Here is a 17167-nt window from a genome sequence, read left to right as displayed (position 1 = left end):
CTACAGTATGTCTGAGGTTAAAAGCATGTTGCATAATTAAACGATAGAGCGTCCCCTGGTCTTCACAAAAAGGATTTGTAAGTGACCAGGAAAAAAATGACGTGCCTAAGTGAATGTCAAGCTCATTTTTAAATGTTAAAGAGACATGGATTAAAGTTATAAGCATTTATGTATAAATTTTATAAAAATGAAAATGTGTGATGGGTATTGAAGTTCTATTTTGCTTCTTACACAAATACATTTTTACTACAAAACAGCAAATGCACAGTGGCTTCTGTGTACGTCTTTGCTCTTTCAGAACTGACAGAACTCAAACACAAAAAAAAAATCAAACAAAATGTCTTTTTTTTACAGGTCTATACATAAATACGTTTCCAAACAAGGGAGGGGATGAGTTTACACCAATATTACAAACACAAATACTGTGAAATCACTTACATGAGAATACATCTAAACAGTAAATGAAGTTATGAAAATGGAGATTTTACTTTTTCACATGTATCTTAAAAAAACAGCACTACTTTTGATCATAAAAAAGAGGCAAAGTTGGACATGCACAACAATGTAATATAGCAGAGGATCTGCTGACCCCTGCTGACAACCCAACACATTTTTTTTTCAGAAGACCTAGCTGCATTCTGAAGGGAAATCAAAGACAAAAATGTACATGTATATTAATAAGACCACGGTTTTGAAAAGCTTTTCGCATAGCGTCATAAAATCAACTTTTACCGTTTTTTTTCAAGGCTAACATTTTCTTGAAGCTATTTACACAAAAACAACTAGCTTTGCCACACAACTAGTAGACGTTTTGAAATAATAATCTACAAATTGTTCTTTAAAAAATATACAGATTTCAAAGAAATTGACAAGTCAATGTCAATCAGCTCTGTGTGTCATTTGACTGTGTCCTGTGGTAAATCAACACCGCAGGCTCCTGACAGAGGTTCTGAATGCTATACATTTGTCCTGTAACAAAATCAAGAACACATAAGTTATTAGTATTTAGTAATAAGTTAAACCAAATGTTATTATAAAAAAAAAAGATTTAAAGGAAAAGTTCATGTTTTTCTGTCTTCAGTCGCAAAGAAATTAAAGTTTTTGAAGAATACATTCCAGGATTTTTCTCCATATAGTGAAATTTAATGGTGGCGAGTAGGTTGAAGGTCCAAATTGCAGTTTCAGCGCAGCTTCAAAGCACTCTACACAATCCCAGCCAAGGAATAAGGGTCTTATCTAGCATAATGATCAGTCATTTTCTTAAAACAATAAAAAATTTGTTGCACCAGCCCAACCTCATACATTACGTAGTCACATTGGAAAGGTCAAGCGTTATGTAGGCGAAAGTACCAACCCAGTGTTTACAAAGCGAACGTGCAAAGAAAGTCAAACACCCTTTACAAAAAAAAGGTAAAACAAAGATGTTGGACAATTTTGAAGTTGAAGAGAAAATGAGATGGAGTTTTTCGTCGTACCCTACCTTTTTGAACCTTAGTAGACAGACGAAGAACTAACCGCGCATGACTTTTCCATCGTGATTATGCAATGTGTCGAGCTAGTGAAAGATAAGCATTTGTGGTTCAAAAGTATATAAATTTCTATTTTTTTTAGAAAATGGCCAATCGTTTTGCTAGTTAAGACCCTTATTCCTTTGTGTAGAACCCTTTGAAGCTGTACTGAAATTGCAATTTGAACCTTCAACCCGTTGGTCACCATTGAAGTCCACTATATAGAGAAAAATCCTGGAATGTTTTCCTCAAAAACCTTCATTTCTTTGCAACTGAAGACAGAAAGACATGAACATCTTGGAGGGGGAGTAAATTATTATTAAATCAAGTTTTCACTCACCAGAGGGTATCATAAACACCTGTCCAGAATTGTAGACTGACTTTACGCCATCAATATCAACACGCACACAACTTGAGATAACGCTGAATACCTTAATAAAGAGAAACACGGTGAAGTTAAAATGCTGTAGATATATAATCCAAACGAATGCATTACGAAGTGTTGAGTGTAGTCCATTATTATTTACCAAACATGATGAAAACGTCAAAGGCAGAAAGGGATAATAAAACAAATAACTGTCACGTAACCTCCTCATGACCTTATCTCAAAATTACTGCAGGTCACTATTGTCGTTATGCAATTAAAAGAGATAAAAAGAGGATTTTTACTTACAGAAACTGTATCAAGGTCCACCTGTGAGGGTTTCTTCATGAACGACCCCAGCAGAATCTTTCCGTGTGAGAAAGACTGGCTCTGGAGGTCAACCACGTGCCCCATTGCTCGGCCTCCATGGGAGTGCCAGTGGAAGTCATCAGGACTAATAACTCTCCCGTCTAGAACGGAGAACAAATACACTGCACATGAATAAGCTATATGAAACAAGTCATAAGACGACACAACACCTTTTTTCTGGAACTGAAAATGAGTAAAATTTCAGGCTGCCCAAGCATGTGTAATTATATTTGATACAAAAAAACAAGCCAATATGATTGTGTCTTCATCTCACGTTCTAGGCTTTTATATGATAGGCATTAAATGTTTTGCAACCGAACCTCACAGCAAGGACCAATTATCAGTGTGGTGCACTGTGTGGCGCATTTATATCCTACTGAGAATTTTCTACTTTAAAGCACTGTGAAAGTCAAACATCTCAAACGGCTAGACAGACACAGTATTACAAACAGCAATGAGGAAAAGAGAAAGGTGCAAGAATCTCGTATTTTCTGCAATAACCTAAAAGCATATTGGGTTTTTGTGGAAGGGAAGCAGGGCAATGCTACCTTCCAAGCTGGCTTACAAAAATATGTCTTGACTACAGTGCTCTATTAGAGGAATCCCATTAATTACGGACCAAGCTATTTTGTTTTCTTCATTTGTTCTGTTTTAAAGGAGAATTCCACTTCCAGAACAACAATTCACAATTTCACATTTTTTTCATTTTTTTTTTTTCGGAAAATAAAAATTTGTGTACTTTTTTTAAACACAAAAGCTTGTGTAGCACAGGTTCTGGGATGTGCGTTCACATACTATTGAATCACGTCGAAAGGTCATGCGAACGTAGGCGGAACCACACACCCAGTGTTTACAAAGTGAACGCGCAAAGACTAAGAAAGTGCAAGTAAGTCAAACACTGTTTACAAACAAAAAGTTTGTTGGACGATTCTGAAGTTGTAGGAGAAAATAACATGGAGTTTTTCGACATACTCTACCTTTTTGAGCCCAAGTACACAGAAGATGAACCTGTGGTGATTCGTAGTAGTGATGGGAAGTTCAGATCATTTTACCGACTCTGACCTTTGAGTCTCGTTCAGCAAAATGAAAAATCTTTTTTCGAGTCATTTCTTTAATTTTAGCAAAATCAGCATCACATGACAACCCCATAAGATGAACGAACCACTCAAAAAACCCGGAGACTCAAAACAGGTGAACTAATTCCAGTGCAGAACCTAGTAGAATGTTGCACATGCACGACTGAACGAATCACTTCCCGAGACAACTCATTCTTCCCGAGTCACATTAAAAATTCGTTCAAAATGAACAAATCGTTCAAGAATGACCCATGGACGTGCATTTCAGAGTCTGTGCTACACAAGCTTTTGTGCTTAAAAAGTATAAAAAAATTTATTTTTCAAAAACAATGACTGATCGTTTCACTAGATAAGACCCTTCTTCCTCGGCTGGGATCGTTTAGAGCCCTTTGAAGCTGCATTTAAACTGCATTTTGGAAGTTCAAATTCAGGGCACCAATGAAGTCCATTATATGGAGAGAAATCCTGAAATGCTTTCCTCAAAAAACATAATTTCTTTATGACTGAAGACAGAAAGACATGAACATCTTGGATGACAAGGGGGTGAGTAAATTATTTGTAAATTGTTGTTCTGGAAGTGGACTTCTCCTTTAATGGTCCCTGTATGAGAATACCCTATTGACCTTTAGACATTCCAAGAGATTGTTTAAACCATTAATAAGCATGATGAAAGGAGAACAATGTTAAGTGGTAAAAAAACAAATATTTTCAGTGGAAGCACATTCCTAACTCAGTGAAGTGATCCACTTATGTGTACGAGTCCTATGTAAACAAGTTAAGTTAGTTCCCAGCAGTTTAAATAAAAATCTGTATGGAATTCAAAAGGCTTCTGATGTTTCAATATTCCAAAATAACTCTTATAAATATAAAAGCAATTATGTTACTTGAGAAAACCACTCAGGTAAAACTATTAATTACAAAACAACACTACTAACACAAAGGTTAAAAGATTAGTCCACTTCCAGAACAAAAATGTACAGATATTTTACTCACCCCCTTGCCATCTAAGATGTTCACGTCTTTTTCTTCAGTCATAAACAAATTATGTTTTATGAGAAAACCATTTACCGTTACGGTATGTTGAAAAACTCCCATATCATTTTCTCCTTTAACTTCAAAATCATCCTACACTGCATAAGTACCGACCCAGTGTAAAAAAAAAAAAAAAAAAAAAAAAAAAAAAAAAAAATGAACGTGCAAAGGTGGTCAAACGCCCTTTATATATAAAAAAAAAAAACAAAAAAAAAAACAATGTAGGATGATTTTTAAGTTGGAGCAGAAAATGAGATGGGAGAAATTGTAAATTGTTTTAGATAATAACCGATCATTTTACTAGATAAGACCCTTCTTTCTTGGCTGGGATCATTTAAAAGCCCTTTGAAGCCGCATTTTAACTGCATTTTGGAAGTTCAAACTCGCAGGCACCATTGAAGTCCAGTATATGGGGAAAAATCCTGAAATGTTTTCCTCAAAAAAAACAATTTCTTTACAACTGAAGAAAGAAAGACATGAACATCCTGGATGACAAGGGGTTGAGTAAATTATATGTAAATTTTTGTTTTAGAAGTGAACTACTCCTTTAAGGCCATGACATGCCAAAGCAAAAATTAGTTAACATCAGGTCGCCATTCAAGAGGACTCACAAAAAGGCTCTTTCAATTTTACATTTTCATAACAACATGGCCATCTGGAATGATTTATTTATTTTTTTAATTTACAATTTAACACCATGTCAGCAGCAATGGCTATATTCATGGCAAAAACAATTCACCATCTGGAAAGAAGACAGTGATCAACATGATTTATGTTCAAAATAGTAAGCAGTTGGTGCTTTGTTTATGTTTATATCTTTTGTTTCTCTTTGTGCACAAAAAGTATTCTAGTAGCTTCATAACATTAAGGTCGAACCACTGATGTCACATGGACTATTTTAACATGTGTCCTTACTACCCTACTACCTATGATAAAAAAAAAAAGTGTGTCAGTTGCGTTGCTGTCTATGCAGGGTCAGAAAGCTCATGGATTTCATCAAAAATATCTTAATTTGTGTTTCGAAGATGAACAAAGGTCTTACAGGGTGAGTAATTAATGAGAGAATTTTTGGGTAAACTATTCCTTTAAGGTGTTTGATACTCAACACACATCAGTTTGGTGTGTGACAGTCTTTACAGGTTCAGGCCCAAGTAGGAGGAACTCCTTCCTGTCACTATTGTGCCTATGAAATAAGTCATTCAGGCAGAGTGTCCCCATAACATGGCTTCAACTAATATGTAAATGATTTAATGCATTTGTGATAGTAAAGTGACTACCTTTAGAGGCTGGGGGCCACAGGTGAGAGAACCACTCATGCAGGTTGTTCCAATCCTCTTCCTCCAGTACAATAGGCTGCAGTGGAGGCCCACAGAGGTCACACTGTGCCAACACCCGTGGAGCCTGTCGCACATGCGCGGTCACTCTCGACGACAGCATCATTCTAGAAGACGGCAAGTCTGAAAATAAAAGTTAGTTAGTAGTTAGTTACAAATATAGCATATGTTTGCAATTCCACTTGATGGCACAGAAATGATACAATATGCACTGCACGTTTACAATATTTTGAACATGAATACTTACCAATATCATCATCCTCTTCATGTCGCTGAAGCTCAAGCATTGATGAAGGCCCACTTCTGAAAGCAACGTCACTACACAAACAGAACAGAAGAAAAAGAGTGACTATTTGCACTGGCCACACAACGGTTATTTTTATCCTAATGGTAATAATATAATATATAATATCAATAAAAACATATATTTTTATATATTTTAAAATGCAGTTTATTCCTATGATGGCAAAGCTGAATTTTCAGCTTCATTACTCCAGTCTTCAGTGTCACATGATCCTTCAGAAATCATTCTAATATGCTGATGTGATGCTTAAGAACATTTCTTTTTATGATCAAAGTTAATATCATTGTGAAAATAGATTAACAGAAAGTTCGAAAGAACAAAGAGCATTTATTTAAAATATAAATCTTTTGTATCATCATAAATGTCTCTAAATTCACTTTTGCTTAATGTTGCTGAATTAAAATGTCAACTTGTTTTCATTCATATAATTCTTGCATTATTCATATAATTTTATATGCATACACACACAAACACACACTACCAAACGTTTTTGAACAGTAAGAACGTTTTTAAAGAAGTCTGTTCTTCTCACTAAGCCTGAATTTATTTGATGCAAAAACAGTAAAGTTTTAAAATATTTTTACTATTTAAAATAAATATGTTCTATTTAAATATATATTTTAAAATGTAATTTATTCTTGTGATTTCAAAGCTGAATTTTTAGCAACATTACTCAATTCACATGATCCTTTATTATTATTTATTATTATGTTGAAATCAGCTTGAATTTTTTCAGGATTCTTTGATGAATGGAAAGTTCAGAATAACAGCATTTATCTGGAATAGATATGTTTTGTAACATTAATAATATCTATATCATCACTTTTGATCTTTTTTAATTTAAAGCATCCTTGCTAAATAAAACTATTAATATTAATAAAACTATTAATTTGGATCATTTAGATCCCCCCATTTATCTGAAATAAAAGCTTTTTATTTCAGATAAATGATGATCTATGGATCTTCCTATTCGAAGAATCCTGAAAAAAATTATTCAACTGTTTTAAATATTGATAATAATTATAATAATAGTAATAATAGTAATAATAATAAAGCATGTTTTTTAACAGCAAATCAGCATATTAGAATGATTTCTAAAGGATCATGTTACACTGAAGACTGGAGTAATGATGCTGAAAATTTAGCTTGGATCACAGGAATAAATTACACTTTAAAATATATTCAAATAGAAAGCAGCTATTTTAAATAGTAAAAATATTTCACAATATTACTTATTGCTGTACTTTAGATCAAATAAATGCAGGCTTGCTGAGCAGAAGAGACTTCTTTAAAAACATTAAAACTGTTCAAAACTTTAATAAATCAACTTACACATCAGATAACGTGTTTGGTCCACTGGATACTCGGATACTTGTTTTGTTTCTGGTCCCTGATGGTTCCACAGTAACACCACTGGTGAAGCCAAAGGAGGCACGGCCATTTCCCTGCAGCTGATCATCACTTTGGGCCATATTCTCACTTGAGTGATCCGACTGGTCCTCAAGAGAGTGAAGGAGGTTTCTACGTCCCTGTTTCCTGCACCTTAGTCCAGTTTTTACCACATTTTCAGTTTTTTCCGAAGCAAAAATAGCATTCATTGAGGCTAAAGATCGTTTGATTGATTTTGGTGTGTTGATAATATTTCTTTTTAGGTTCTTGGCATGATTCTTAGTTTTTTGTGATTTCATTGAATTTCTGTCTTTATTAGACACACCACGAAGAGGAGTACTTGTTAGTTTGGACTTTTGTGGAGGAGGACTGCAAGGTGTAGGAAGCACATCAGCTGGTTCCTGAGACTGCTGCGCCTCCCACCAATTGGATGGAGCTTTCCTTTGTCTTTTTTGTGGAGCGTTGTCGGGTACAGAACTGTCTGGTTTTCGAAAAGAGGATGAAGTTTGTTTCTGTGCAGATCCAGTTTCACGTGAGTAGACCCAGTCAAACACTCTCTTCTCACCTGTTTTGTTCATAGGAAAAAATGGTAAGCACAAAACTTAAACCAACAGAAGTAAAACAGTTTGGGTTTATGAGTTTACCTGGTAGGACACTGTGCTTTCTGTTAGGACTACAAAATTCTGGACTGATCTCCACATCATTCTCATTCGGACAAGCTCCTGCTTCCTCTCCTGGTGATGCTTCTTGAGGTTGAGTGACTGCTGATTTTGGTTTCCTTCGACCACCTTTTTTCTTAGCAGTCTTCTGCTCAGCTCCAGTATTGTGTCCATCACCACCAGCTATTTTCTTTTTAGCACTGTCCAACACATTGAGAGTCTTCTGCTTTTTCTGATTCCCCTGGACAGGCCTGATAGGCTGCGTTTCCTCAGAATCACCAGCAGCTGCTTGCTTTGTTGATGTTTTAGTACTGGCTTTCGGTCCTTGTGACGTATCCAACACTTGCTTTGGCTGAGGCTCCGTCGTACTTTCATTTGGGCTAGTGAGCCACCATTCTCCTGGAGGTTTCCTCCTCCTCTTGCAACACATAGGACTGTCTGAAGAAATGTCGGATGCTATTGTTGGTGGATCCTCTGCTTTTGGTTCCACGCTTTTTCTCTCTTTCCTCTTCTGTTTTTTGCCTGGATCCACAGTATTTTTCTTGTGAGATTGTTTATTTACAGCTAAAGTGAAAAATAAAACAAAAGATTATAAGCTTTCATAAACTCTGCACTGATTGTTAAACGATTAGTCCACTTCTAGAACAAAAATTTCCTGATAATTTATTAACCCCCATGACATCCAAGATGTTCATGTCTGTCTTTCTCTAGTCAAAAAGAAATTAAGGTTTTTGAGGAAAACATTCCAGGGTTTTTCTCCATATAGCGGACTTCATTGGGGATCAATGGGTTGAAGGTCCAAATTGCAGTTTCACTGCAGCTTCGAAGGGTTCTACACAATCCCGGTTAAGAAATAAAGGTCTTATCTAGCAAAATGATGTCATTTTCTAAAAAAAATAAAATAAAATAAAATTTTATATACTTTTTAACCACAAATGCTTGTCTTGCACCAGCCCGAACTCACGTATTACACATTACATAGTCATGCTGGAAAGGTCATGTGTGACATTGGCAGAAGTACCAACCCAATGTTTCGAAAGCAAACGTGCAAAGAAAGTCAAACGCCCTTCACAAAAAAAAGGTAAAACAACAATGTTGGATGTCAAGTCGCGCATTCACGTCACAGAGCTAACTTGTGGTTAAAAAGTATATAAAATGTTATTTTTTTTAGAAAATGACAGATTGTTTCACTAGATAAGACACTTCTTCCATGGCTGGGATCATACTGAGCCGTTTGAAGCTGAATTGACCTGCAATTTGAATGCTCAACCCGTTGGGTCCCACTGAAGTCCACTATATGGAGAAAAATTTCCAAGAATGTTTTCCTCAAACACCTTAATTTATTTTTGACTGAAGAATGACATGAACATCCTGGACGAAATAGGGGTGACTAAATAATCACAACATTTTTTATCTGAAAGTGAAATAATCCTTTTAAGGATGCCTCTGAGCTGGGGTGTTAGATGTCTATGTAACAAAAATAATAAAATAATTCTTTTTCAGAGAAACTAACCTGTCGTTTGTTCCTCCTCTCTCTCATTGAGAGCAGGTAAAGGTTCATGCTCTTGCTCCTCACAGGAAGGATCTATCTGTTCCAACTCTATTCGTTGTTTAGATGTTTGTTTCTTTGTCTTAGAGGCAGTTTCTTCCTTTTTGTCATTCTTTCTTTTTTTGTTGGATTTTGTGGGATGAGGATCTGCTTCAGCAGTGTCTTTATTGGTTTCCTTCTTAGCTTTTGGTCTTGGTCTCTCCTGTTTAGATGACTTTAAGGATTTCTTTGTGGCCCTAGACTCAGGAACTGGGAGTTCTTGACTGCCACCTGTATTCGTTTCATCTTTGTCAGAAAGCTCAGCAGGCTCAGGTGCCTTGCTCTTTGCACGTTTCTTTCCTGTAGTAACGACACAAAGCAATATTTCAAATATAATCACATGTGGCTTTTAGATATATCCTATCATTTTTCATTTGTGAATATATTATAAAAGAAAAATAAATGTATCAATAAAGGGATTTGTTTGGGATTCACTGATCAAAAATAAGGATAGATATGATTCAGAAAAGTAAGGTAATAAAACTGTTCAAAAAAAGTGGGGTCACAGTTGGTAAAAAAAGAAAGACTGAAAAAGCGTACAATGGTTTTCACAAACATATAAAGCAGAAAAACTCTTTAACATTGTTAATAATAAAAAAAAAATCTTGAGCACAAATCAGCATATTAGAATGATTTCTGAAAGACCATGTGATACTGAAGACTGGGGTAGTATGGCTGCTGAAAATTCAGCTTTGACCTTTGATAAATTACATTAAAACAGAAAACAATTATTGTACTAAAACAATAATTTGCTCGCAGAAGCCACTTGGTTTGTTATTTTGTAAATGTCCAAAAATCATTTTTAGGTCACTGTATGTTTGCATAAAAAAAAGAATTAATTTTCATACACCATAAATCTAAGATTTAAAAAAAAATGTGATTTACCTGTTGGCACAGTTTTGTGTCCCTGTACAGTTTGAGAAGAGCTCTGATCAGAAACTCTTTCCTCTGGCATTTCAGTTACAAGATCTGCTCCATCCTCAACACTATCGTGAGTAACAGAGTCTTTGGCACTCTTTTTTGAGGCTCTTCCACGTTTTCCTTTCGTTTTTTGTTTACCAGACTCTATTTGCGCTTTATTTTTTTTAGCATCCTTCCCATGCTGAGTAGTCATGTCTGTTTCACTCTGTGAGAGCTGATCTATAGAGTTCGGCTCTGTTAGAAGATTCTTCTTTGCGGTGTCTGCAGGAACAGGTCTTTTGTTCCTGCTGACCTCAGCCTTGCGAGGAATGACAAAAAGAACAGGAGCCTCATCGTCTAGGATCATGAAATCCTCCTCTAAATCTGCAGGTGAAGGACCTGGAACTGCTGCTTGTTTCCTGGAACTTATAGATAAAAACATGTTACGAAAAATGACAGTGACACATGGTTTAAAGGGCTAGTTCACCAAAAAATTTAAATTCTGTCATTAATTAAACCCGTATGGCCTTCTTTCATCTTCAGAACACAAATTAAGAGATCTTTGACAAATTAGCTTTTTGAACCTGCATAGACAGCAACACAACTGACACATTCAAGACCCAGAAAGATAGTAAGAAAACAGAAATCATGACTTTATTCAACTAATTTTTTAAACTAATATAATTAGACGTGATCCTTACTACATTTCTGTGCCTTGACCGTGGTAGGACCCTTCCTGTCTATGCAGGGTCAGAAAGCTCTCGGATTTCATCAAAAATTTCTTAATTTGTGTTCAAAGATGAACAAAGGTCTTATAGGTTTAGAATGACATGAGAGTGTGTAATTAATTACAGAATTTTATTTTGGGGTGAACTATTGTTATAAGATCAGAATTTAGACTCACCATGTGGATTTAGGCATCAAGGCCTTTTTAAGCTTGTGCTGGAAAGACAATCCTCTGCCTGGATCCTCCACCACTTGATTCTTGCATTGCTCCACCTCCTCAAGTTTTGGTTCACTTTCAGGAGGAAGCTGACTTGGATCTTTATCCCTTAACAATGAAAAAAGATCAAATTTAATAAGAAATCTGCAGCTCTAAATAGAAAGAAAACTCACTTATAACATTACAAATGATAGTTTGCTTACATTGTTAAATCTTCCTTAGTTTCTGGAGGTGACGACTGTGTGGCCTGCTCTGACATTTTAGTGGTTTTAGCAGGCTTTGTACTAAAAATTAAACATATTACATTTTGTTTTCATTATAATAAAAAAAATTTTTGATTATATATTAAATCATATTAAATGTTGATGTACAACATTGTTGTTATAGATTAACAACTGACCTTGATAAGGAACCAGCATTTGATTTAGAAGTTTTTCTAAACTCAAGCCTTTCTGGTGGTGATGCCAGAGACTCACTATCCCTTCAGAGCAGAGAAAATAAGGGAACAGTTAGGCAATGGAAAAAAAAACAATGACAGTTATGAGACTTTTTTAATTCTTTTTTTTTTTTTAATTTTCTTTTTTATTTGGATAGGACAGTAGAGTGATGACAGGAAAACATTGGTTGGAGAGAGGGGAGCAGGATTGGCAAAGGACCTCGAGACGGGAATCGAACTCGGGTCGCCGTGAACACAATTACGCTGTATGTTGACACACTAACCATGAGCCTATTGGCGCCGACATTTATTCTTACCCACAGAGGGAATCCTTCACTGGTTCTGACTGCTGAGTGCAGGATGCCTTGCTTAAGTCTCCACCAATGGGTTCCTCGTCCTCAACAAAGAGAAGAGGATCAGCCACAGGTCTGACTCCATCCACTGTTTCATCCCTCTCTGTTGCCAAATTAATAGGGCTGGACGTCTTTATGGGAGCAATTTCTTTAAAAGGACTCTCTTTGTTAGGAATGAAAGAAGTATGACAATTATTACAAATGCCAAGCAGGTGATGAGATGTGATTAATACTCTACTACAGAACTTAAAGGAGAAGTTCACTTCCAGAATGAACATTTCCTGATAATTTGCTCACCCCCATGTCATAAAAGATGTTTATGTCTTTCTTTATTCAGTCACAAAGAATTTTATTTTTTTGAAGAAAACATTCCAGTAAGTTTCTCCATATACACTGAAAATCTTTGTCCGTTCAAAAAGGTAGGGTAGGGTGAAAAACTCTAATTTTGTTCTCCAACTTCAAAATCATCCGACACTGTTGTTTTACCTTTTTATGTAAAAGGTGTTTGATTTTCTTAGCGCATACTCTCTGTAAACACTGAGTTGGCACTTCCACCTATGTGAGGTCGAGCTAGTACAAGACGAGCATTTGTGGTTAAAAAGTATATATATATCTGTATTTTTCTTAGAAAATGACCAATCGTTTTAATAGATAAGACCCTTATCCCTTGGCTGGGTTCGTGTAGAGCCCTTTGAAACTGTACTGAAACTGTAATTTGGACCTTCAACCCATTGGCCACCATTGAAGTCCACTATATGAAGAAAAATCCTGAAATGTTTTCCTCAAAAACCTAAATTTCTTTTCAACTGAAGTAAGACAGACATGAACATCTTATATGACATGGGGGTTAAATAAATTATCAGGAAATTAAAAAAAAAAAAAAACTGATATAAACACCTGATATTAAAAATGTAGTCTAATAATACAATTGATTGGATGTAGGACGTGTTACCTTTATCAATCATTTCATCCTCTTGAATGCCATTTTCATGGATCAAAGTATCCTTGGGCACCTGACAATCAGAGTCATCAACATCACATTGTGGCACTAAGAAAGAAAAACTGATTTCTGATAATTCACTCCATGTGTACCTGTTTAGATGATGCCTTCATCTTTTCTGGTTCAGAAGAACTTTCACTTTTCTTCTCACTATTTACACCAGTGCTTTTGGGCAAGGGAGAAAGCAGAGGCAAACCCAGCTCAGAGTCAGCATCTACCAATAACAACAACATGGGATATGGTTTTACACAACGAATGGCATGAAAAGGCGACAGTGAAAAGGATGTTTTAAGCAATGAGATGAATGCAAGAATATAATTACCAATGTCATCGAAGAGATTGTCAATCTCACGCAGGGTGAAGATTTTATCGATCTTGAATTCAGAACTGACTCTGAAAATCAGCAGCAATATATGATTAAATTACTCTTACTTGAGCTAGTTAAGATATTAACTAATACAACAATTTGTTTTGAAAGTGGAACATTACTCACATTTCATGTCCTTGATAATAATGCAGTTTCTTTTTGGCTTTGACCTGAAATAATAGAATTCAAAGTTCACAAGTTTATTTGAAGAAAAAAATACAAAATATACATCTGCCTATCTATCTATCTATCTATCATTATACTACATTTAAAAATTAGACAAACTTTCTTTCTGAATATCTCTTATGTTCACACTGCATTTGTCTGATAAAAAACTGCAATATTGCAAAATATTATTACAATTCAAAACAACTGTTTTCTATTCTAATATATTGTAAAATGTAATTTATTCCTGTGATGAATTATTGCTGAATCTACTGCATTACTCCAGTCCTCAGTGTCACATGACCCTTTAGAAATCATTCTTTCTAATAATCTGATTTGGTGCTCAAGAAACATTTCATATGTGACCTTGGACCACAAAATGTGTCCATTTTTGACACAGCAATAAATAATAAATAAGCTTTCAATTGATGTGTGGCTTGTTAGGATATGACTATATTTGTTTGCAATACAACTATTTGAAAATCTGGAATCTGAGGGTGCAAAAAAAAATCAAAATATTGATTAAATTGCTTTTAGAATTGTCCAAAATTAAGTTCTTAGCAATGCATATTACCAATCAAAAATTAAGTTTTGATATATTTACGGTAGAAAATTTAGAAAATATCTTCATGGAACATGATCTTTATTTAATAACCAAATGATTTTTGGCATAAAAGAAAAATCATTTTGACCCATACAATGTATTGTTGGCTATTGCTACAAATATACCCATGATACTCAAAGACTGGTTTTGTAGTTCATATATGTGGTCCATATATACATATTATTATCAGTGTTAAAATAGTCGTGATGCTTAATATTTTTGTGCAAACCGTGACACATTTTGTCAGAATTTCTTGCTTAATAGAAAGTTCATAAGAACAGCACATATCTATAATAGAAATCACAAACAATACGTTTATGTTAATCTAATAAACAATGTAATGCTCTGTGTTGCTGCCTGACTGAACGGTGTCACTGAACTGTCACTTCTACTTTCGGTTCGTAAACAATGTCTCTCAAAACACAGGAATTTTGAGCGCATATGTGACACTGGACCACAAAACCAGTCTTAAGTAGCACAGGTATAGTTGTAGCAATAGCCAAAAATACACTGTATGGGTCAAAATTTACGATTTTTCTTTGATCATTAGGATATTAAGTAAAGATCATGTTCCATTAAGATATTTAGCAAATTTCCTACTGTAAATATCAAAACGTAATTTTTGATTAGTAATATGCATTGCTAAGAACTTCATTTGGACAACTTTAAAGGCGATTTTCTCACTATTTTGATTTTTGCACCCTCCGATTCCAGATCTTCAAATAGTTATATCTTAACCATACATCAACGGGAAGCTTATTTATTCAGCTTTAAGTTGATGTATATAAATCTCAATTTCCCCGTGACTGGTTTTGTGGTCCAGGGTCACATGTGTTGATTAAAAAGGCTGTCTATGTAGGGAGCTCACTAGGTTTTGAGCGCAGCTCCCTACACCACAAACAGTGGCTACATGCACCGGTGGTTTTGTTCTTCACGTACACCCATAACTACTGACCTGGGACATCGTGTCCACCCTTGGTTAAAGAAAATGTGTATCCGCCAGTGAAGCTCATAAACCTGCAGATAGTCCGGTTCTCCGTTTCAATCCCAACATGCCCGTGTCTGGTAGCAGACCGCCATTCGCCGCTTACATTACACTCTTCTTTGTTTAGGCAGTTCGGCAGGTCTTGATGCTAATTTTGCATTTGCGATCGTTTTACTTTCAAAATAATAGCGAAGATAAGCATTAAAATGTTAGTATATCAAAAAAAATATTAATATCTTTCATAGAGTCCGGCACTGTATTTGGCCCACAACAACAACACAAATTCTCCCGCTCATTTTTGTTCCTGTGCGGGAGAGAGACCCGCAATGAAATGCTGCCACCTAGTGCTGCGGAGTGATTCACAACTACACCACAGCAGTAGACGTCAATTGGCATAGAGGCCACTAGGGGGAAACAAAACTAAAAATCAAGATTATTTAAAATAAATTAACAAATGCCCAATCAAGGTTAACTAAAACCAAAATTACGTTGCTTAAAATAAAATAGACCTTAATTGAAAAAAAATCTCTCAATTTGATTTAGTTTAATTACATGTACTAAAATTGAAATTAAAATATAAAACAACAAAATACCTACAACTTTGAAAAATCAAAATGAATATATAAAAATCAAAACTCGTTCAAAATGTTAACAAAAATTATAGTATCTCAATAATACTCAAATAACACTCATAGTAACTTGACTAAAATATATATCATATTTCTCAAACTACATTTTAAGCAAATCAAGATTATTTTAAATAAATTAACAATTAAACCCCAACTGGAGTTAACTAAAACCAAAATTACGTTACTTAAAAATAAAGCATCTCTGATTGTAATCTAATTTAATTTAATTTTAATTTAATTTATGTACTAAAATAAACTAAAATTAAATTAAAATAAATTAACAATGAAATTCCAACCAGGGTTAACTGAATCTAAAACCAAAATTATGTTACTTAAAATAAAATTACTTTAACTGAAAAAATAAAGCATCTCTGCTTTATTATCATATACTAAAATAAACTAAAATTGAAATGAGATATAAAATGACAAAAAGAACAAAATTACTACAACTTAAAATTAAAATGAATATATAAAAATAAATCTGATTCAAAAAATTAACCAACCATTATATTATCTCAATGACACTAAAATAACACACATAACTTGAATAAAATATATCATACTTCTCAGACTACATTTTAAGTAAATTAAGATTATTTTAAATAAATTAACAATTAAATCCCAACCAGGGATAACTGAAACTAAAACCAAAATTATGTTACTTGAAATAAAAAAAAATAAAAAAAACTTTAATTAAAAAAAACCTCTCATTGTAATTTAGTCTAACTTGATGTACTGAAACAAACTAAAATTGAAATGAAAATATAAAATGACAAAAACAACACAATTACTACAACTTAAAATTAAAACAAACATATTAAAAAATAAAAACTGATTAAAATATTAACAACCATTGTAGTATCTCAATGACACTAAAATAACACTCATAGTAACTTGACTGAAATATATCATATTTCTCAGACTAAATTTTAAGTAAATCAAGATTATTTAAATAAATTAACAATTAAACCCCAACCAGGGTTAACTGAAACTAAAACCAATATTACTTCAATTGAAAAAACTAAAAATCTCTTATTTTAATTTAGTTTAACATGATTTACTAAAATAAACTAAAATTGATATTAAAATATAAAATGACAAAAACAACAAAATTACCACAACCTAAAATTAAAATGAATATATAAAAATTAAAACTGATTCA

General features: G+C 34.2%; 1 protein-coding gene across 3 annotated transcripts; it reads right to left on the bottom strand.

The window, feature by feature from the left end:
- Positions 1-767: 767 nt before the first annotated feature.
- Positions 768-15685, bottom strand: si:ch211-161h7.4 (uncharacterized). 3 transcript variants are annotated; one of them, XR_007825680.1, is made up of 18 exons: positions 15347-15685; positions 13749-13792; positions 13578-13648; positions 13348-13469; positions 13208-13268; positions 12220-12418; positions 11867-11947; positions 11670-11750; positions 11428-11574; positions 10509-10948; positions 9549-9923; positions 8021-8599; positions 7320-7941; positions 5931-6001; positions 5627-5806; positions 2182-2342; positions 1849-1931; positions 768-969 (listed from the first exon to the last, which is right to left on the bottom strand). XR_007825680.1 is itself a non-coding variant. In XM_051098830.1 (18 exons), the coding sequence occupies exons 1-18, from the start codon at positions 15353-15355 to the stop codon at positions 884-886; spliced, it is 3420 nt and encodes a 1139-aa protein (XP_050954787.1). In that variant the 5' UTR covers positions 15356-15685; the 3' UTR covers positions 768-883. The 3 variants fall into 3 exon arrangements, 2 of the variants coding, with proteins under 2 accessions (XP_050954787.1, XP_050954788.1); XM_051098830.1 differs by having other exon boundaries at positions 1849-1939; XM_051098831.1 differs by lacking the exons at positions 13749-13792; positions 15347-15685 and having other exon boundaries at positions 1849-1939; positions 13348-13420.
- Positions 15686-17167: the final 1482 nt, after the last annotated feature.

Source organism: Labeo rohita, chromosome 24 (genome assembly GCF_022985175.1).
Source record: "Labeo rohita strain BAU-BD-2019 chromosome 24, IGBB_LRoh.1.0, whole genome shotgun sequence".
Lineage (NCBI taxonomy): Eukaryota > Metazoa > Chordata > Actinopteri > Cypriniformes > Cyprinidae > Labeo > Labeo rohita.
This window is presented reverse-complemented; position numbering and strand designations above follow the sequence as displayed.